This window comes from Ambystoma mexicanum, chromosome 4q (assembly GCF_040938575.1).
Source record: "Ambystoma mexicanum isolate Mex_15411 chromosome 4q, UKY_AmexF1_1, whole genome shotgun sequence".
NCBI lineage: Eukaryota > Metazoa > Chordata > Amphibia > Caudata > Ambystomatidae > Ambystoma > Ambystoma mexicanum.
In genome coordinates this window covers 333,888,140-333,911,734 of record NC_090928.1, presented here as the reverse complement: position 1 = coordinate 333,911,734, position 23,595 = coordinate 333,888,140, and the positions used below count along the sequence as shown (strand labels likewise).

At 42.8% G+C, this 23,595-nt stretch overlaps 1 protein-coding gene across 1 annotated transcript in view; it reads left to right on the top strand.

Annotated features, from left to right (window-relative positions):
- The window catches only part of RIOX1 (ribosomal oxygenase 1), a 603,487-nt gene that overhangs the window by 499,154 nt on the left and 80,738 nt on the right, over positions 1 to 23,595 (top strand). The window contains exon 11 of the mRNA XM_069607921.1: positions 16,570 to 16,711. Within this exon, the coding sequence (XP_069464022.1) occupies positions 16,570 to 16,711 (142 nt within the window). The remainder of the gene's footprint in view (positions 1 to 16,569; positions 16,712 to 23,595) is intronic.

Below are 23,595 nucleotides of genomic sequence, written 5' to 3'. Positions count from 1 at the left end.
CAGCCCATGGGTCATGACTTTTGGTGTCTATTTTGATGCCTCTCTTAGCATGAACAAGCATGTTAGCCAGGTGAAGAGATCCTGTGACTACACTACTCTCCTTATTGGGCAAATCAAGCCCTTCCTCTCTACAACTAATGCTGATAACCACGGTGTTGCTCTGGCCAACTCAAAACTGGACTATGTAAATAGTCTTTTGGCAGACACTTCTGCGTCCAACCTGGCCTCATTACAGGTGGTTCAGAATAATGCTGTTTGAGCCGTTTGTGGCCTGGCAAGAGGAATCATGTCACTGAGGCTCATAGATCCCTGCATTGGCTTCCAGTTAAACATTGTGTCGCCTATAAAATTATTCCCCTTACTTACAAGTGTCTCAGTGACAGAGAACCTCTTTATCTGAAGAAAAGGATTAGGCGACCATGTATCTCCCGTCCTCTCTGATCTAACAGCTCTAATAGACTCAAGCAGCCTCACCATAGACTGGCTCGATTTGGCGGCACCTGCTTTGGTTCTATTGCACCCACCATGTGGAATACGCTGCCCACTCATCTTTTTCTCTGCCCTGAACTTTCCTCATTTAAGAGCTCTAAAAACGTATCTCTTTAATTCCAACGACTAAGCTCCTTACTTTTTCCCGTCCCTTTCTGCTTTTCTAGACTTCCTGTTTCTGCTCTTACTGCTGCACACTGAGGCCCACAGGCGAGTTGCGCCCTATAAAGGTTATTTAACATTTACATTAACCCGGTGGACTGACCAGCTCTCTCCTGGGCAACTTTGATGCAGCTGTCACTGTTCCGAGTGCATTCTTGGAACTTGAAGGATCTTTAACTTGTGTTTAGATACCTGCTTCTGCATTTTCAGCCTTCCAGTCTCGACAGAAGCAGTGCATGGTGTGAAGGGTCAACTTGGTAAAGATTTTTCATAAGATGCCATTTTATTAACTTGAAAGGGGTTTTGAGAAACGCCTCACTATCCTTACCCTGACAAGGATTTCCCTGCCTATCAAAATAAACTAAGGGAAACAGTCTAGCAAAAGGAATCTGTCCCTCACAGTTATACATACAACAAACATAACAAGGTAATGAATGAAATTCAAATATAACAGAAATAACAGTTATGTTCCATATAAACTTGATAACCGTTTCTCCTTATAACCTGGGTGAGATTCCCTTCCCCAGATTCAAACAGGTTTTTCAATCAACAGTTCAAAATAAGAAAGTTCTGTCTGGCAACAAAGTTCTAATAAGAAAGTTCTTCTTGCTTCAAACGATCTCTTATTCAGACCTTGACCAACAGTTCAAAATATGCAACAAGTCTTCATCTCTCCACTTGAAGCAGAAAGTGCCACACAGCTACTTCTTTGAAAATAATACTTCACAGTTCATCTGTGTCAACAAAAATGATTTTGTCAGGATGGTGTAAGTGCCTTTCCCCATCTTACTATGTGTGAGAGAAAAAATAAATAAAATAACAGGCAAAACCCCTTGTTGGGGAAAGAGGCACTGAGACCCGGCTGCAAGAGTTCAAAGGATGGTTTATTTCTCCAGCTAGGAAATAACCCAAAAAACTCTTAACTCATTTACCTCAGTGCCAACAAATGTATATTAGTTAAAGTAACTCTAACAAAAAATACTAAATGGACCTGATTGGCCAGACGGTGTGGTGCTGTAGGTGTGGGTAGCATCTCTTCCTCCTGGTTGGCTGAGTAGCTGACAGACGTCAAACATCTTGAGCTCCATGCAGGTCAGGGTCCGGTCACTGTGGTCACTACCTAAGCTAGTATTGTTGCATACTAAATGACAAATTATTTAAAACATTTTATGCTACTTGTCACATTTCTACATAAGTTACACACAATGATTATTGTCAGTACAATTGGGTCATTCATGGCTTTAATTGAAGGCCTTGACCTTTATTGTGCATGTAAAAGAATCAGGCTATGTTTCGCATCTCTTTCTAGGTTTCAAACTCATTAGTGCAAGTAAAAGCATATATAATAATAAAAATGCTTAAGGTTAGTAGTGGGTGTGTTGGGTGGGTTTCGCAGCACAGGCAAGGGTCTGGCACTTGAATGAAATACCTTACAGGGGGTGCAGGGTGGCTTGCACGTTTATGAGAGCGAATCGAGCAGAAAGTGCTTAGCTCATCTTGGTTCACATGCCGTTTTTCAGGCAAACGGTGATCTCAGAGGAAGAAAACTGTAGCCAAGGGTGGACTGGCCTTTAGGGAACTCTGGGGATTTCCCGGTGGGCCTTTGCACCCTGGGCCTCTTTTCTGTGGTATTTCCAAATTTTCTCATAGGAAAAGCATTGGGCTTGCTGAAAATGTGTCATATAGGGCCACTTTGAACTTTATTTCCAGGGCCTCTTTTGGTCCCCAGTAATGATTTCCAGGGCCTCTTTTAGTTCCCAGTCCAGCCCTGACTGTAGCATATTGATTGTTGCAACTTTTCTCCAGCTTCAGCGTGAGAATGGAAGCGCAGAGCTTTGCTTCGCAGGGGGAGTGCAAGGGTGGGGGCCAGCCAGCTGCCTGCGCGCCTTGTGTGGGTGTGTGTCTGTCCTTGGCTGCTGCGGTGGAAAGGGGAGCTGAGCATTGCTGTACTATCGCAGTGAGGCCTGTTTACCCAAGATGGAGTCGAAAGGGGGCACAAAAGATGGATGCCCCGTATCCTGCTCAGTAGTCCCATCTATGCAGCAGTCAACCGTAGTTAACTTTACATAAGGGCAAGGGGCAATACCACTACCAGAGGCACGCGGTCCAAGCCTTGTACTGAGGAGCGTACGACGCGAGGGGGCCTGAGGACCCCTCGCTCCCATACAATGGCTCCACAACAGAGTTTACAAAATAAATGCATCAGCAATAAGGATTTGTCAGGATAGTTCCACCACAATTCAGCATATACTTTCATGGTCTTGCCACCACTACTTCTTCAGTCTTTAACCACAATGTCGTACTTCAATAGCTTCTAACTGGTCCACTCACCTGCCAGGTCGACAACTACAAAGTCCCAGCCTACCAGGACTAATGCACAACTACTAACACTAGGACAAGTACTTCTGTGGTAAAGTTTACTTCAAACAACTTAGCAAAGTCTTTTGACTTTCCACATCATCAGTTTTGGGTACTTTTTCATGGAAGACATGAAATACATTGGTGCTGTTTGTTCCACACTTGTGATTGCTACATGCAATGCAGGTTATGCACCTATTCCTGAATACTTTCTATCAGAAAGGCAGATCTGCTGCCACTTATGTTTTCCCACTCTTATATCAACCAAGTGCTGACAATGGCTTTTACTCACACTTGCTCTTCTCGGACTTAGACAATGCGTATTTAAGTCAGCTTCTTTCTCACTCTGGCAAAGGGGTTTACAATCAACTTGTTTCTTGATTGCCCGATCTTGGCTTTGGCAATATTGGTTCTCATAAACTTTCTTTAAGATTGCCCTCTTTTGGCTTTGGCAATTACCCTGATCTTTACAAGTATAATGTTCCCAAAGTTCTTATTCTGCCACTTTAGCTTCTTTACATCAGTCCAGTATTCAAAGTATTAATATTTGGCCAGCGGGCGATAACCCTGCGTTCCGGGGTCACAGAAGGCTAGTGAACTCACTGGGTGCCGCATACGCACCTGCTCGCTCTGCTGCCTCTGGGTCTTCGGCTTTCACTGCCGCACTCTTACCGCAAAAATACTTTTCTTTTTCCCACGGCTTACGTCGGTCGGTAAAGGGAGCGTTCCTCGCTCTAGGAACACTCCGATGCTCACCTGCCAGTGGAGCCCCCTTAAAAAACGGGGGAAGCCTTCCAACTTAACGCTTCCCGCCGCGCGACCTCTGTATTTACAGATCTCGGGGGGAAAGCTTTCACAGACCACGCTTCCCGCTGCGCAACCTCTGCATACACAGTCTTTGCAGGTAGAGACCCTCTCAGAACCGCCATCTGATCTACAAATCACAGCAGCTGCGGCATCGGTGCATTCCTTCAGCTTCTGCTTCAACTGTAACATCAAGTTACTGCTATCACTCCACCTCCCACTAGTGCTTCTCCTCCTGCCCTGCACCCGGGCGGGGGACATTTATACTCACCAGACCCTCACAGGTGTGGGTCATTAGATTCACTAGACAGCACCTTGCAGTCTAATCTCTCCAAATCCCTCTTCTTTGTCCCAGTACGTTGGCCATTGTGAAACCTGAAGTCCTCAATGTGCAAAGTACCCTTTCCTTTCACAGTTTCAATTTTACAGTAAGAATGGGGTTGTTTGTATTACACCAATAGGAAATAGGCCATTAGTAGTGTGGCATAGGGATCAGAGTGTGAGATGTACACACAGTGTAACATCCTTAAGGAATAACTGCAAACATTACTCACTTATGGTGTTTCTACTTGTGTGGTTTTAAACATAATGTATATGTTTTATGTACTATGATCATTTTTATGATTTATGAAATATATGGAATCTTAATAAAATTTTGTGATAACTGATACCACTTTTGTTGTGGGAAGAGTGTTTAGTGACACCTATGGAGATATCGGACTTTCTTTTTGTATATAAAAGTGTATGCTCACAGAGCAAGAGGTCTGCTTTATCCCTACCTGTGACTCCGAACCATTTTGAGAATAGAATTTTACAGTAAGCCATTAAGATGGCAGGGTATTTGGGGAAGTTATTAAAGGGTTTATGACTTGCTTCCCCCCTCATGTGATCCTCCTGCAGAACACCAACCCCAGGGTCCGGATCAGGAAGCGTCTGCCTTCCCTTGCCACATGAGATGGGTCCTAGGCCAGGTTTTCTGAGGAAATCATCTTGGATTCATCACAATGTCCTGCTTCTTAGTTCGCCAACCGAAGATCGCCGCCTGACCTTGGTGACTCCTGATGAATTCCGTTGTCTTTGCTCCCTGGAGTTCTCCTGGGGTTGTCTGCTCTGTAAGAGTCTGCTACATTTCATCAAGGGTGGCAAGCTGGCCAATCTCTGGAACTGTAATACGGGTACTGTGCCAGAACAAAACTAAACCCAGCGTTGGAAAACAACCTCTGCACCCACAACCCCTTTACTTCCTTTGACTGGGCCAAGCACAAAAGAATGTGGACCATATGAATACTGGACCCCCTGAAGTGGTCTCCGGGAAAATCAGATTAAGGGGGTAAATTAACATACCTACCCTCCACCTCTCCAATTGGGTTACCTGTGAGTAAAGTCCTGGCTCCATCTCTCCCTTGCCTGACTCTGATCGGTGGTGGTCAGTCAAGGATCTAGCCCCCTCCTCCCCAAGCCTTCACTAATGTGATGGGACTGGGTGAGATATTTAGCTGAACCTTTGTAAACATTTGGAACACTTGGGGTCTGAATCACAGAAGCATTTTATAATGTTGCAGTCCCATAGGAAAACGTTCCGTGAATCAGGCACTTATTTGCAACAACTGGCATTGCTCAATCTAATACTACCCCTACCTGAATAATGTATATTGTGCAACTACTAGTGACTCCAGGGCACTGAGCCCCAATCCATCTCAGGGCTGGACTTAAGTGTTAGGGATTCTAATCTAGGATTGCTCATTAGTATTTTACCTTTATTTTTCTACTTTAATTGCTGACCTGTGATTACTGGTTTTGAATATACTGTTTTTCCACCTCTTCGCTTTACCACAAAAGGTTATTTAACCCCTTAAGTGCCAAGGACGAGCTATCTCATCCTTGGCACTTAAAGGGTTAAAGTATTGGTAATGATTATGCTAAATGTTGCTTAACAGTCTTTAAGGTAAAGTGTAGGGGTTCGACCTGGAACCCCCAATCTTTGATGTATGTGTGTATTTGATAGTAGTTGTGTGATCATAATTACCTGAAGGTAATTCTTTCTTTGCGTAGTTTGTATTGTTTAATGTTCTACTTCTCTAACTGAAATTAGTGGAGTGTTCTGTGTCTCATTGTAGCCCTGGGCCACTCTTACACATGGCAGGACATCCTGTAGCGGCTGAGTAAACCTGCTTCTTCTAGCAATTCCTGTAGGATTGAGTGCTGGAATTGGGTCTCCCCTAATTATACCCACACACACAGGCTTGCCTAATCCAGCTGTTGCAGAGAACGCTGTCATGGAGAACAGACACATGACTTTTTCTCAGATGAGGTTGGTTCGTTAAACCTTTAATAGCAGCACTGTCAACTGAACAGACATGAACAAAAAACATATTCCCAAACGTTCCCCCGTCTCATAAATTCAAATCTCTTTTTACCTTTTTGAGCTCCTTGGTCTCACTGCAACAAGTGAAAGATTCTAGTTAGGGGAAGAGGGCGGGGGAGGGGAGATTCAATCCTCCCAGGTTAACACAATGGCTTGCCCTGTAAAGCCATGCAGGTTCAGACACTGCATGTCCGTTTTGAGTCTACATGAGATAGCCCAAACAGCTATGTTCATCGAAAATAATTCCAACTTTAATGTCATCTGGAGCCACCTTAACTGCGGGCTCTAATATGTTGTTGGCAGTGAAAGGAAGTCTCAAAATGTTTTGCTAGTTCAGCAGGTATCAAATGCGTGAGTAAATACATTCATTTCTAAGCCACCTTTTTCCATTTTTGCCTACCGGCAAACATTTTCAAAATTGATTATTATTTCAGGTACTGGGTCTAATAATAATATTGAGTTATAGTCTTTCTCGAATAAACATGCTCTTTATATTTTTCTTTTTTTTTTTAATTTCTTTTTATTAGTTTATAAAAAACCTTTAAAGAAAATGACATCACATTTAATTATTCATATATAAAAAATATCATAATTGACCAATAGGCAAAAGGAGACAGAGAATGTCACAAAGTAAGGAATATAAACAATATAAACGATTAAAATAATAAAAGTAATAAAAGAAATGAACACTGAATTAGGCAAAATACATCACAAATCACGAGCCAATATTTAAGTCCATTTTTTCATGTGATTTGGCTAGGTCATCTTCAATGTTTTTAAGGAGAAAGGTCAAGGCGTATGTTAGTTTATTATTAACATCTGTAAAACATTCCACCCACCATTCTTCCATGGTATGAAGAGGTTTATTTGCCACAATTGTATTAAACAGTGTCATTCTTCTCGTGGAGAAAGCTTCACAAGTTAAAACCAGATGTTTGATATTCTCTTCAAAATGGTCACAGAATCTGCAGTTCGGGTTCAGCTTCTCATATTTGGTCCATCGTCTAATTACCTCTTTTGTCTTAAATTGATTTAGCCTGAATTTCATAAGCAGGATTCTCTTCTGTTTGTCCGGACATTTTTCGAGATATTTATAGATTGAATTGTAGGCTTTTCCTTCTGGGGGAACGTTTTTCATGAGCGAATATTTGGCTCTGTCTGTGCAGGTGCTGATTCAATCGATTTCCCATAACTTTTTTTTTACAGCATCTGGGTTTTCCATCAAAGTGATTACATCACTTTTTATATCCGTTAGGATTTGATGACATTGATTTATCCAGGCTGAAAAAATTGTATTTGATTGTTTGTCAGCCAGATTATGTAGAATTTTCATTTGCGGTGCACCATTTGGCAGGATTATCTTGCAAAAGATTTGTTCCATGTAACTTTTGCATTTATTGAAATCAGCCCCAATTCGTATCTTACTACAACTGCCGGCAATCCTCTACCAACTTTCAGAATTCTGCCCCAAAAGATGTTTTCAAGATTATCCCACAAACTTGCAGGGCATCCAAACGCAGTTTCGGCACCATAGACTGTAAAACTTTAAAGTCGGAACCAGTGAGAACTTGCCATATTTTATGTCTAAGGCCATAGCTTGGGCACTTAATTGACGACATTTTGATTTTGTTTTCTCAACCCAAGTATGATCATTTATGTTGGAATTTAACCACATACCCAGGTATTTTACCTGTTTTACCTGTTGGAGTATTTCGCCGTCAAGGCACCAGTTGAATTTCTTGGATGTACCTTTAGTCAGATTTTGTAATGTTAAAATGACAGATTTACTTGGATTTATCTGAAAACCGTTAGCTTGGACGTATTCTTCCAACACATGTAGTTTCCGTTGTAGTCCAATGGGTGTAAGGTCCATTAGGACTAGGTCATCAGCATATAGGATCCCATTTAAAGCAGTGTCGATTATTTTCGGGTCAAATCCTTTTGCTTTTCCAAGTGCATCACCAATGTCAGAGATGAAAGCATTGAATATTATTGCCGCTAAAGGACACCCTTGTTTGACTCCACAGTAGGTACGAATGGGTTCCGATAGAGTGCCACTTGCGTCCAACCGAATATAGATTTTAGTATCGGTATGCAAATCCTTGATGGCATGTAACAGGCTATTTGGACAATTCCAGCTTTTTAATTTTGTCCAAAGGGTTTCTCTGTCTATGCTATCAAAAGCATGAGACAGGTCAACAAATGCAAGGTACACTTTTCGATTTTTTCATGATCATGTCCATTTTTATTAAGTTAATGAGTATTAAGTTTAGGCAACAACCAACACCCTTCACAAATCCACTTTGTCTGGCGTCAATATGATTGGTTGAGACTAGCCAATCCATCAGTTTATGCTGGAGTTGTGTTGCATAAACCTTACCTAATACGTCCAACAAGGCAATAGGCCTATAATCCATTGGGTTTGATCGATTGCCCTTTTTGAATATTGGGACAACAATGGCTTTTTTCCATGACACAGGGGTGATACCTTCCATAGCAATTTTATCAAACAGAACCTTACAAAACTCAGCCCAGGCTTCCGGGTCAGATTTTAACATGGCATTTGTTATGCCATCCGGACCAGGTGCTTGAGAGTTGGAAAGTTTTTTGATGTCTGACAAAATTTCAACCTGATCAAACTGAATATCCCAAGAAGAGAGAACAGGTAATGGAGGGTCAGGAGTGTTACCCTTTTTTGAGAATAGGATTGAAAAATGCTCAATCCATTTATGTTCAGTGACCATGTTCTTATTCGATGCTGTCTGTATTCCAGATTGGTTATTAATAATTGACCAGAAATCTGCAGAGTTTTTCTCTTTCATAGACTTCATTATTTGTTCAGCATCATGTTGTTCAGTTAAGGCACGATGTGCTATCAACCAGTTCTTATAGTTTTGTTTGATCTTTTTCCTCGTCTTCAGGGCATCCAAATGACTGTCATTTTTTAATTGTCGCAGGGCCTTGCGCATTTCTCTCTTTCTCATGACAGTTTCAGGGTTATAAATATGTGAGTATTTTTGAGACTGAATACCATTTGGGTTTCTAGAAATCTTATACTGTTCTAACAGGGGAGTATAATCTACACCCAACAAGTCAATTTGTTTCTCATAATCTTTTTTCAATATATTCACATGTTGTGAATTAAGTTTTAATCTATTACCACTATTATTGGGAATTATTTTCCAATTCCATGTTGTTGAGGATAATTGTTGTGGCATTTCAAGATGTGCTATGATCATATTATGATCACTGACTTGTGTGTTAAAGACTTCGAAATTTAGAATCCGGAATGATACATTTTCAGATACAAAAATGTAATCCAAAATGGAGTTCTGTTCATTTCTTTGCCAGGTTGGTTTGGCAGGTATGTCTCCCTCGACGTTACCATTCAGCCTGGAGATTCTCCTTAAGGTTAGTTCTTCGGACCATTTTTGTATCAAATTCTGTTTCCTTGAGAGATCATTCTTGCTTCTTTCTATAAAATCCAGATTAAAATCTCCACATATGATCAGGCCAGCACTGGTATCTTTGATCATTAATTCGTCAATTGTATCCATAATTTGTTCAACAAAGGACGATGTTCCAGCTTTACTATGATGCCAATATAAATTGATGACAAAAAGTGTCAGATGTTTGTCACCATTAATGTTCCTTTTGATGGTAACAACTTGAATATAGGATGATATGTTGTTATATTGCATCAGCCTACAACCAGAGGCTTTTTTTTTACAAGAGTGAGAATGCCTGCGCTTGGACGTCCTTTTATCCCTTTAATAGCAGGTTTAAGTGCTATTTCATAATCCTCTGCAATTGGGCAGATATCCAACCAAGCTTCTTGCAGGCATATTATATCTATCTCATTGATCCAATTTTCTTTGAAGTTATATAAATGGGTAAAACCTCTTGTATTCCACGAGCCAATGGCTAGGCTAACATTTTTCGGCTTCAGTAAGCATTAACTTTGGTTACTGTTCGCTAAAGTTGCTGCTAACCAGTTCCACTCATTATGCAGTACTTGGTTCTCTTCGCTTCCTTTTTTTTGTGGAATTTGATGAGTGTTTCTTACTGTAATCCGGATTAACTCAGATTGTTTCGCTTTTTGATTATTGAACTGTTCATTTCGAAGCAGATTGAATTGTTTATAGTCCGCTTTCCAACTTTCATCTTCAATTATTTGCGAATTTGATTGCTTTTCATTTGGAACTTCATTTCGCTGACATTCTGTCAAAAGGACCACATCATTTGGTTTTTTGGTCGTGCTGGAACTGTCTACTTCCACAATGTCAAAGACACAAGGTAGTAGAGCTGCAGCACCTTGCAGTAGAGTTTCACAAACAAGTCTAGAATTTACATATAAGAACACTCTGTCCAATGCAGTATCATCCTTGAATTCCACAGCCTGAATGTCACTAGACTCGATGGTACGTAACACAGGGACATGATGGAACAGACTTAACACATTTTTTCTCTTCATTGTGAGTCCATCCTTAATATTCAGAATTCGTTCAAGACTTAGGCAGTATTTTGCCTTTATTTTATTGATATTGTTTTTCTCGCCATTAGTGTTGGCACTTTTTGAACTTTAGAGAGGTCTTCTTTCCCTTTACGGAAATTACGATCTGCAGACGCATTGATCGTCGCACATTTGTTTGTAGGAAATAATTTGTCCTCTACCAATGTTCTTTCTGCGTCAGCTGGTTTGTAATTCAAAGCGATATTCTTTTTTAGAGTGATGTTATCTTGGCTTAACAACATAGATGTGAGTTTTTTCCTTTTTTCATCTAAGGTTCTAAAAGGACTGACTGTTTCTTTATATGAGTCAGAGGTGAGTTTTTTTGGTTCAGTCACCCATTCACAAAGTCGCTCAGACGCTAATTCCTCTCCTTTTTTTGTTGGTTCGATGGATTCTGTTGATGTCTTAGACGGAGCCAGATCAATCTCCTCGTTTTCATTATCGCATCCCATTTTTTTGACTTCCTGTGGATCTTCATACGTTGAGAGATTCATTAAAGTCTCAATGTCGGCTGCTTCAGCCTCCGTTCCAGTGTTGTGATCTATATTGGGAGGTATAGATGGTGCATTTTGTATTTCGAGATCTTGGGGTGGCTCCGGGATATTTTTCAAAGTATCGCAGTTGTTAGCTGATACGTTAACAGTAACTGATTTCAAATTCCTTAAGAAAGCTCGAGCCCCATTTGTTATTTTCACTCTTTTTTGATTTTTAGATTTCTTTTTTTGCAGAACTCCATTTGGAGCTTGTTTTAGGCTGTTTTTTTCAAATATATCAAAAAGAACCTTAGGCGCTCCTACATTATTTTCTTGCAGATCTTTAATCTCACTTGAGACAACTTTATCCATTTTTTTGTTTTATCATTTATTGTTTTTTTAGTACCAAGATCTTCATTTGCGCTAACTTTAGCACATGTTTTGGACCGATCTTCGCTGACATTTTGTACATCAATTATTTCTATTATTTCAATTAAATCTTCAGCCTGAGGATTTTCAAAGCTTTCAATGTTTCTATTTTCACTCTGTTTAGTTTGTAGGGTACAAGCACGCTCTTCTGGTGAAACATTCAAGGCCTTTTTAGATCTATCCAGCCTTTTCTCTTGCAGACCATCCAGTAAAATCTCGCGCTCAGCCCTGGGTGCAGTAAATGATTCTTCTGACAAAGGTTGGCATCCTTGCCAGATTTTTCCTTTATCCTTTTCTACAAACACTATTGAAATTTCTTTATCTTTTTCCAGAAGTGAAAGGTTATTCTTTTTGCATACCTGTTCAATATTTCCGCACTCCAGATTAGGTGCACTATTGACAGATGATATTTCTCCATAATAGGAGTATTGCAGCAGTTATCTGCACTAGAATTGCTATTAGCACCATCATTTGAGGTAGGTATGTGAGGTTTATTAAAAAGCTTCAGCGCTTCTCGGGCAACTTCAGCTATTAATTTTTTGTCCTCACGTGAATTGTGATTAGCATTTAAGATTAATTTTAGGAAGTTGGCATTTTGAATCTTTTCTTGTTTTCGGTTGTCCTGACTTCTTTGTTGTTCAACTTCGATGTTTGCAACTTTGGTGTTTAGCAAAGCTATTAGCGTGGTTAAGTCTTTAATGTTTCCATCCATTTGTTCATATAGTTTGAGGTACGGAGAGAGTACAATATTCATAGAGGACATAACCGTTGTTTGTATGTCAGATATATTTAGTCCAGAAACACCCTTTTCTTTTTGTGAATAAGACGTTTTCTTTTTCCCATACCCTCGTCTTATTTTTGGAAAAGGTCTTTCCATTAAAGACGAGTCATCAATATCAGAAGTAGAAGAAGTCGATGATGAAGATGAAATATTTCTATTCTCGTTTGCGAGGGTCGAAGTTTCGCTTAGTCCTTTCCTATGCGTTTGATTTTTGTTTTCAATTGCTGTAAATCTTATTGGTGAATGAAGTGTATATGACTGTTTTGGAGATCTTGTTTGTGAGCAGGCTATGTCGCCTGAAAGGCTATTTCTGCCTCTTTTTCTTTTGTGTGCAGGACTGCGAGATGTTATAGATGTATCAAGATCTACCGAGAAATTTTTTCTTATTTCGAAATTTTCCGTATATGCATCATCATGAGGTAACAACCGTGTCATAACACCCCCTTTATTTGATGTGGAAGAGCTTTTTTGTTTATTGTTGGTCCGATTGTGGAAATCCAAGTTCATTTTTAATAAATCTTTCAAAAGTTTATCAGCCACGCTAATTGAATCCCTTCTTTCATAGTTCGCTATACCTTGATTTTTGATAAGTGGTTGTTGATCCAGTATATTACAATTGCCAAATTGGGGTTGTTCATCGTCACTTATTTGTAATGAAAGTTTTTCAGTCGTGTGGCCTGTTTTAGGGCTAGGTTCGACTTGAGTCCGCTCACCACACATTAACTCTCGAGGCTGAGGCAGGGTATTCGGCATATTATCTCCATTTATACATTGGACAATTTTTGCAGCTAAGACACGCAATTGAGGAAAGATCTCTACTGGTACCATTTTATTTCCGTCTGTATTACTGTCTGTATTGCCGTCAATTGGAAACTCAGAACATGAGTAATATTTACATTCTCGGGGTCCATCTTTAGTGGCAGTGCTAGGTTCAGACACAAAGCCAGTAGTAAATGGAGATTTATTTGTTATAGTTGTTTTAGAAGTTTCGCTTTGAATTTCAGTTTCAATTCGCTTTTCAGTTTCGGTTTTAGTTTCGGTAATGAAGCAATCATTATCACCTTCGTTAATAGAGTTATTAGCCAATTCAGCACCATTCTCATTCTCAGTCCCATTCTCAAACTGCTCAGGCTCGCAATAGGCGCAGCACTCATTCACCTCACCAATTTCACCAAACTCGCCATTCTCGCCATTCTTACAACACTCATGCATACGCCTCTGCATACACTCCTGCATACACTGTTGCATACAAGTCTCGGTTCTACCGCCTGCCGATGAATATATTTTAGAAGCATTTAATAAATCGGCAATATTTAAGGCTGATGTTGTATCGACTGTCATTTTTATCGGCACTTATTATATATGCCGAAGCTTTCCTTCTTACCGCGGTTTTGGTAGAGCTACCTCCTCCTCCTCGGCGTAGGCCTGACCGGTTCTGAGGCTCGTCCATTGTTTCATTGTTTTCCATCAGAATAGTTACAAAAACCCCGCACTTGCTTAAATGCAGGCGGGAAAAACAAAAGAGAGAAAACACCAGCGCACCAGCGGGGTCCACGGAACCAAAGGACCAAATACACCAAAGACACTCAAGACTCAGTGCCGACTCCGCTCCGCGGGTGCACTGGGTTTTTGAAAGAATAGCTCCGCCTCCTGGCTGACAGTGAGCTAGACGAGGGACTTCAAACAGCAGCAACAAAGCGAAAAGCACAGTGTCTCCTCCAAGACACTCAAGACTCAGTGCCGACTCCACACCGCTCTGCGGGTGCACTGGGTTTTTGAAAGAATAGCTCCGCCTCCTGGCTGACAGTGAGCTAGACGAGGGACTCCAAACAGCAGCAACAAAGCGAAAAGCACAGTGTCTCCTCCAAGACACTCAAGACTCAGTGCCGACTCCGCCTCTTTATATTTGATTCGCTTGCAATTACAGTTCCCATCAACATTCATTTTGCATATATTTGCTTGTTTCCCTTATGCCACCAATCACACTAGAGGCTACAAACAAAGAGTTAGGCGGCCAGCCATTTTGATTGGCCCCTAAATCCACCACACAATCCCAACCACCCCCACAGAATGTAACATGGCCTATCTAAATCCCGCAACTGTTATAAGCCAGTTCAAGACACTATAAAGGGTGTATAGCTGGACTCCCAAAGAGCCCACGTCTGCACAAAAGCTATTTTCAAGGATAGCGCTTCCACTGAAGAAAGGAAGTCTCTAAAACTAAATGGCCAAGAGTGCATTGGTATCCCAATGGGTACCAAAATGTACATTTGACTACCAATGGGGCAAGTCGACTTGCACCTGTAGTGAAGCAAAACTAAATTACAACTGCCACCAAAAGACAATGTAGAGTATTCTAATCTCCCCAGGACACAAATGGGGTGCTTAATATGCACCCTGGGAGCCATATGGGTGATCGGCCATGTCATTTTAAGGAGTCAAAAAGGGTTTCAGTGTCAGGAGTACTTAAGTAGAAGTTCCCCATGCAACCAAAAATAGGTCTGTGATCCAAAAGAGTAAAAGTGGGGGGAAAAGCAAAAATCTGAGGTGACCCTATAAAGCACAAACACAATGACCAAAAGTCACATTGTCACAACAATGCTTAAAGAGGTTTCTGGTCGTAACTGCAAGGGAAAGTTTGCATCAGTTTATAAATATGAATCTAACCTGAAGGTTTCATTGGGTTCTACACCCTAAAGAGCTTTAAGTCACTTACCTAAATCGGTAAGCTATCTGCAGGATGACATTCTTTGCCCATGTTTCATTCAAACGGGCCAATCCACAATCGCTGAACTACTATGTCCTTTCCCTGTGGCTAGGAATTCTCATCCTCTTGTCATGTGAAAGATCTTCTCTTCTTAGTTCTGTATCACAAGGCGCACGTACAAGTGTCTTTGCACAGCAAAATGAGCACTAAGGGCAGTGGTCGAAGTGGGTGGGAGCTGTTGGAAGCGCTGCTCCTATACTTTTTTTTAATTACGTTTTACTGTTCCTATACTTTTATTTTAAAAAGAAACCATTCTCAAATGGTTTTGTTTTAAAATAAAAGTGTAGGAAGCAGTTGAAGCTTGCACTTCAGTACCCTGCACTGAGTGTTCCCTTATACTGCAGGCACATTTCTTTGCAGGGTTTTATTGGGCGTGGGAGGGAGCATGGTGATGGGGTTTGTGGGGGACGTGGGCAGGTCAGCAGAGAACATAGTTCCACTATAGGCTTGGACCACTGACTAAGGGAAAGGGTATGTGAGGGTCATTTCAAACACTATCACAGTAAATTTCCCCCAATATGGGTGGGTATATATGGAAGCAAAACAGTAAGAATTTCAAAGAAGTAATGGGGGCACCAATGGAAAGGTCAGTCTTTGATTGCAAGAGTGAATGTGTAAGTGTACAGTGTGGACCCACTGCTCCTTTTAATGAAAAAAGCATTTATAGAGGCACAACACCCTTGAGCTGTTGGACTGGCGCATGTTGTCTTGGGATCAGAAGCACTAGCTCCTACAGCAACTGTTGTGTAGGGTCTACCTTCTGGTACCGCAAGTGAAGAGGAAAGGTATGGGAATGAACCAAATGGCATCATTCTGATAACCGTTCAATCTCAGACAACTTATTTGTTTGTGACGGAATCCCTCTGCCCTATCTGGCACAAGTTGAACAGCCACGTGGGCTCATCATTTTAGATCATGTGATTGTTCTGTGCATCGATGTGAAAGATGACAACTGTAGAGGGGATCATACAAGCACTGCGACCCCGAAAATGCAGAATATGAAATTTCGCCGCAATTATATGTGGGGGTGGGTTAGGGTAATATATAATGTAGTAGGTGTACGGGGAGGGGGCTGCGCCGGGTCTCCCCCACATATAATTGGGCAATACGAGAAAAAGACATTCAAAATGTTCAGATTCAGCATTTAAAAGTCGCAGTGATCACATGGATCCCTGTAGAGCACTGCATACTGCAAAACCTTTGCCTGTACTTTATTATCTGTCAGATAAAGATGACTGATGTTAGACTGGATTCTTTGGTGAGTAGCCCTTCAGACCACGATCATTGTTTGTGTAAAAGCAAGGGCATGGATGTTTTATTCTTACATACTTACTAAAGAGACATCTTGCTGATGATTGTACCCGTCTTTAGTTTATAGGAACACTTTCATGCAATTTTATGTTCCATCCTGTCTCTTTACTCCCAAAGGATGACCCTCGCAGAAGTGAGTTCATGAAGAAGGTTCAGAAGTTGATTAGAAAGCTGGCTGATCATGCTCCAGTGGATGCCGGAGTGGATCAGAAAGCAAAGGAGTTCATGCACGACTGCCTGCCCCCATCGCTCACAAGAGGTAAAAAGACTTAATACAGAAAATGGCGAGTTAAAGGACATGCTCCCCTCACTTAAAACACGTAGTTAACCTGATAATGTTATTTTAAGGGTTTACAGGAGTCCAAGTCCAACTTCCTCCCACTTCCCAATCGCTGGGCAATATCGGCAGTGTGTGTGTCAACTAAGTCTGGAGTGTTATGTATGGATGACGTGTGATGATATCGTCTTAGTGCTCCATGCATGGTAGCAGAATGAACTGACATTGGGAAGAATTTTGGGTGAGTGTAATGTATGTATGGTTCCGTATGGCAGTTTGCCAAGAGCTGGTATGCCCGAGGATGGACCAAAGGGTGTCTACCCTGTCTTACATCTGACACAAGAGTAACTGGATTCCTATAACTATATGTAAATATAGCTACATGTTTTCTACACCTGCCCACTGCGTGTACCTGCTTAAGAGGTTCCTTCATAAGATATAACACGGGCGAGGTGTAACATTTGAAGAACCCTAAGTATGTTGTGACGGTGGGCACAGCTAAGTGAGAAACCACTCCCCCCCCCCACAAGATTTCCATCACTCCACAGGTGAGCAATCGGTACTGTGCTGTCATTTTGGGGATGGCCCCATATGTATTTTAAGTGTCACTTGCTGTTAGGAAAGATTTCTCTTTTAGCAACTTTCCCTCCATGGTGCTATGGACCCCAAACCTTTTAGCTTTAGTTGTTTAACCTGTCCTGACCTTTTACAGGGAAGTGAAGCCTCCTGCTTCACTCCTCTGGCCTCTTGCTCATTTTCTTATGGGGAAACTGATCAGTCCTTCAAACTATCAGTACTGGGAAACGGTTTCCCTTTTGCCTTTTTACCTTTTAGATAACTTTTTAACATGGCACCCAGCATTTTACAATGCAGTGCAATGAGGATACTTTTGAATCACCCTACTCTTTTAAACTTGGGATTTGTGGTTACTTTTATATGTGCCTAAAGACAAGCTGGTGGCAGCAATTATATTTTTACAATGTTTGTGTTATTTCAAGTGTGCACATTCATGTTTACTGCGTATGGCTACTGAATTTGGCTGGTGCCCTAAAATGACCAATTCACAAAACCTTTGCTTGTTCTTTGGCCATATTGTTGTTTGGCCATGTTCCTGCCTTCCCAGGTCAGGAAATCCCATATTGGGTCATGCACTTGCCCGGGAAAGCCCCAGCTTTCGTAGTCTAGTGATGCCTTTGTGTGTGTGTGGTCCAGGAAGGGGGTGAAACGGTTTGGTCCCACTCCACATCGGTGGTGCCTGAAAGTCTGAGGGTAGGACATGAGTGAAATCCACAGTGGTCCCTGATTAGACCACTGCTGGCTGTTTCCATGGTGCAGATCGTTGCCATTGGCGGTCTTGGGCTTGCTACCAGGCTGGGTTTTGGATAAGAGGAGGACTCCTACAGCCATTTTGAGAGATCAGCATTGGAGAAGTATCCTGTGTAGAAGAACAGCCGACTGAAGATCCGAAGAAGACTCTCAAAGAGGCCCAGCAGGCATCTCTTCCTGGGTCTGGCCCAGTAAAGCCCTGTTGGAGTACCCGATCTGCAAAGACCCTGAGCGGTGCATCAACCCCTGGACTACCCGGTGGACCAACCAGCTTCCAGTGGCCTACCTCGCTACACTCATCGCTGTTCTGCATTCGCCACTGGAACTTCGGTAGTAGCCAGCTTGTGGTGTACGTCACCTTCCTGCCAAATTTCAGCCTCCCAGCTTCAAGGGATCCTGCACTGGAAGGTCTTTGTCATAAATCACCAAGCTATCTCATGAAAAGGATACGGTAACCAAAAAGGATACAATTGGTAGGGCTCTTCCGGATTCTTGAATTCACACGGCTTGATAGTAGTGAAGTCAAATTAGACCTTACAAATGATACAACTCTCTGACTAGTAAAACAGGCAGAGAGAGGGATCACTGGAAAGAGCGTGGGAGCATTATAGGAAGTCATCCTAGGATAAATAAAGCATCATGAGAAGTTGTCCCAACTAAACTCTCACTGATAGCACAGCAATAGCACTAATGACAACACTAACCTGTAGGCTTAGAACTGGAATCTCCACCAACAAGTCTCAGAAGAAATCCAGGAATTGAAACAACGACAAAGGAGGGGAGGTTAGTAAGGGAGACTTATCCCGAACGGCACAAGGCTCACGCTAGATACCGGGTTGGTGCACCACAGGATAGTGTCCAAAGTACTGTGCACAATCACCTTCAAATAAACATTTGTTGATAATACTTCCTTTCCCACGTAGAACAGAAATTAAATGAGTCCACCTGTTATCTCATCACAGGTGGCAGGGATGCGAGTGGAGTTACACGTTTCAAGAGTCCAAAAAAAACGCATGCAGATTTACACGTGACAAAAGTTCACGCAGCCTAAACAGCTGCGCTTGCAAGTACAGTAGAAAGCGTGCTGATTTACACGCAACAAAAGTACATGCAACCACAGTGTGTAAAGAGTAGAGTAGACCGTGTGTGATTTTACACGCAAACAGAAGTGCACGCAGCCAGACAGCCGTACCTGAAGAGTTCCAGAGTCCGCGTGGGGTTTTACCCGTGAACAAAGTACACGCAGCCAGGACAGTTGCGCTTGGAGAGTTCCAGCATCCGCGTGGGAATTTACACGCTACAATTTACACGCAGTCAGGAAAGCAGCATGAGAAGATATCAGGAACCCGCGTGTGAGAATACACGTGACTGAAGTGCACGCAGACAGTGCTGCCAAAACTCGCGTGTGAAGGAAAGCCGTCTGATGGTCTTCTAATGGACGACTGCCAAAGATAGCGTGTAGAAATTTCACGTGAACAAAAACTGCTGTAACTTCTAGAAAGCAGCTCCAGGAGTTTGCGTGTGGAAAAAACATGCTGAAGAAAGCCAAGGAAGTAACTGGCAAGATGCGAGGACGCAGATCAAGAGTTCAGCTACCAAACGCCATATTGGTTCAATCAGAAGCAGCGAGCAACGTCTCCACGCTCCTTATGAACGTACTGCAGTAACACACGTGACTACCTTGAATCACGTGAATTCAACAACATGAATAATGCAAACGTCGTTTTCCCGGCAGTACATCAAACAACCTCCATTTAGAATAGAACAGTTTAGCAGTTCTATGAGCATAACCCGTTCTGCGTGAAGATGGTTTTCCAGGTCCAGAGGTAATATGTCCAGCATGCATGACAGTCTTCTTCAACTACGACTGGAAGTATGCCTGCTGTCGCCTGTGTGCGGTGGCTTTCTCTGGAACTCTCCATCCCCCATCTTCTGATGTGTCCTGAAGAGGTCTGCATTGGTGCTTTCTGTATTATTCCATCGCAAAGGGCTGAACTCCACTCCTGGACCCAACTGGAGGAATCCTCACTGGAACCAACGGGGGGGAAAACCTACCTTCAGCTTTTTAACCATTTGCCCAGAAACTCTCAGGATAAACTCGAGGTGTTCTCCATTGGTTACAAAGGGAACATAAGAGTTCTGTGTCATACAAGGTATAGTATCTATCCTAACATTAATTACACCCTCTGAATTTTTAGCATTGAACATTGAAACGAAATCCACCCTTAACTACTACTTTTTGTGAAAATGAACTGGAGAGGGCCTCTTGAGGTGGACAATTTCTACTTTTGAGCATGGGGACAGTACACATCCATGGGCAAATAAAACATGTGTGCGCATTGGGTACTCGTGTCACCTCATTAATTTCTTAGTGAACTTATGTACCCTAGTGTGCTGTCGTTAGTTCACGTTTGTGTGGGGTCTGGTTTTTGTAAGTATGCGTTTGACGTTTCTGGTTTGCATTGGCCCCACGAGCATCTCTCTCGTAGAGTTAGAGCTGGTATAGTTTAGCAATCCTTCTGTAAGTGTCTTGCCTGTTGTCTGTGTGTGCATATGTATTTACATGTTTTGGTGCTTTGAAGCCTGTAGGCTCTTTCTGTGTACCCAAATATTTGTTTCTTTTTGACGGGCCTTATGGAGTTGCAAGCAGTTAGATTGTAAGAATGGGTAGTAAGTGTATAGCATTATGTTTCACTGATGTTCGTCTGAAGTTGGATAGTTAATGACATTGTTAAGCACATGGTTCATTGATGTTCATCTAGTAGCTCCTGCTTTGTCCTTTAAGTAGTGTCAACTAGTTAGTATCCCTTTTATCCTTGAGTGTGTTGCATCAGGCGTTGGGGATGTATGCAGCCTTTGTACATTGCATGTGCTTCATAGAAGTTTTTTTGGTACTCTCTGCTTGATGTGTTTGCGAGTTTGGTGGATGCTGTTTAAGGATTCTGATGTTTGGTGCATTGTGCTTACACCTGAAGCCTTTTACTTATGAATGGTCTTTGTTCTTAATGTTTCTGTTTCTAGTTTGTGAGAATAGCTTTTTGATGAGGAGTAGGCATTCAGTGTTCGAGGAGTGGAGCTTAAAGTGTGCACTGGCCATCCAAGACTAGATCACTGAGAGGCAGGTTTGTATTGCCAAGTAGAATAGTTGTATAAAGTCCTTTGGGTGGACTTTAGAAAAACTGCCCTAAAAGTTTGTGAGCAGAATATTGGGTCCCTTTTTTGTTTGGAGTAGGAAAATACATGAGGCTAGGGGTGTGCTCTCGGTCCATATTGTAGGGGAGTTTTACTAAAGTCCAGCTATGGTAGGACTGTAGAATGATCTACAAGATAACATCGAACCCATTACTGCAAATCATATGACGTTGATTTTCATTTTCTTTTACCCTATTTTACAGCAATTCTATGTGGGAGGAGACCCCGCTATCCTCCTTCCCCCCATCTTAATTATGAACCTAACCCTATCTCCCATCTATATTTTCGCTGAAATGCGGTGAAACAAATCCCACGTTATAGGATTTGCAGTGTTTGGATTCATTGTTTTGTACCAATGCCCTGTAGAAGACTCACTCTTAGGTGTACAGGGCTCAGTTCTTATGTTTGGCCTGAGCTACCCAAAAGGTTTGGTAGCTATGGTAGCTATGGTCGAGCAGCCAGGATTAGTCTACGGAGTGCAGTAGTTATGTACAAAAACCTAAAGGGTACACCTATAGTCAAGAATACCCTTACACACTGTAGTTTTATAAAAAATATAGTTATTTATTATAAACACTAAGGTCACTAACACACTATTAGAGTTACAGGTAAGTAAACGTATTTACATATATATATATTTCTGATGTTTGTTAATCTGCTTAGAATCACATGCTGTGCATAGGTCCGACATCCAGTGGTCACTGCGGAGTATTGCATTTTGTTTTTCGTAGTCGAAAAGGGACGTCGACAAGGCGTGTCTGAAATACTATCCCTATAGTGACGTGCGTTGTACCCACAATCCCTCACGCGTCGAGGTCCCTCAGATTGTTTTTTTCCGCCCAGCTACTGGTCGCCTTTACGCGGAGCTCCTCGAGAGACATTGCAGATTTCATCTCTTCGACCTTTGGTCGTTTTCCTATTTAATATAGAACATATCGATCCCTCCCTCGACGCAGTTGTGAAGCTGTCTCCGCCGAGCAAGATCTTCGACGGAGGGGACGAGCGGAGGAGATCCTTCGGCGTTGCCGAACACGTGGCCTGGCCTCGCCTCGCAGGCCATATACAGTAGGGAGAGTGGGGTCGTGGGACATATCTGGTTCTTTTCTGAGAATGCCTTTCCTTTTCCCCTTCCTTTCCCTTGGGGTGTTTATCACGATTTATTGCCTCGGCTATGGAGAGGACACCCTTTAGGTTTTGCCCGCTTTGCTAGGGCAAGTTTACTTGGAAGGACAAGCATTCACGGTGTAACCGCTGCTTGCCCCTCGATCACAAAGAGGAAGTTTGCACGGCTTGTCGGCTTCTTAAGCCAAAGACTCTAAAAGACCGTAGGGTCAAGAGGTGGGCGGCCTACGCTATGTCGAAGGCCGATGCTTCACCCACCGCTGCTACCACCGACAGTGACGAGGAACGTGATAACACGACCTCCGCTACGGAAGTCGAAAACCCCCCTAAAGAGCGCTTGCGCGCTTCGTCGTCTGTCCCCGGCCCCGACGGGCTCGGCACACGCCCTGCTTATGGGGATGAACACCCCGGCGACACTGACGCACACAAGACCACACATAAGCACACAGCCCATGGCTCTTCTTCGTCGAAGGCGAAGAGAGCATCAGCGCCCAAGGAGACGCAGGTTCCATCGGCGGCCTCCTCGGACCGTTCGGGTTCGAAGCCCCTCTCGCAACCACAGCCGCGACCAGCGACTGGGCTTTCGGCAAATAAGGGCGCCGCCCCCAAATCATCGGCCGGCGTACATCAGCAGAAAGCGCATGCCGCCGTAGAGCGATCGACACCCGTAACGTCGAAACCACAGCCCTCCGCTGACAAACGAGTCGCTGAGAGCTTGGCGAGGATCGCGGTAGCCGACGCCCAGAAGCGTACGCCGAAAGACACGTCGAGCGCTACGCAGAGGTCGAAAGACACGCCGAAAAAGCCCGAAGAAAGGCAGGGACTACCCCCTTCAGTCGAGGGGACCCCCAGCACACCTGAAGGCTTTTCGGAGGGCGACGGGACACTTTCCTCGACGTTATGGGAGAGGTCGAGCCGTTTTCAACTAGATGACACTACTTTTCCCCCGCTAGACCGCTCAGGGGTACCCCATGAAACCATGGAAAGGCTCCATCTCTGCATGGAGAGAATGGAGAGGTTTATGAATACCCAGAACCCTCCCACTCCCAAGAGACCAAGAGAAGGGCCTCAGGAGGACCCCAGGGCCAAATATCCGAGACTAGTCAATCCCCACCAGGACACAGCCTCAGACTTCCATAAGGTGTATGACCTCACTGGGGAGGAACATTACTAGGAAGAGGAGGATGATTTTATGGACGATGAAGAGGGACGGAACCAGGAGGAAG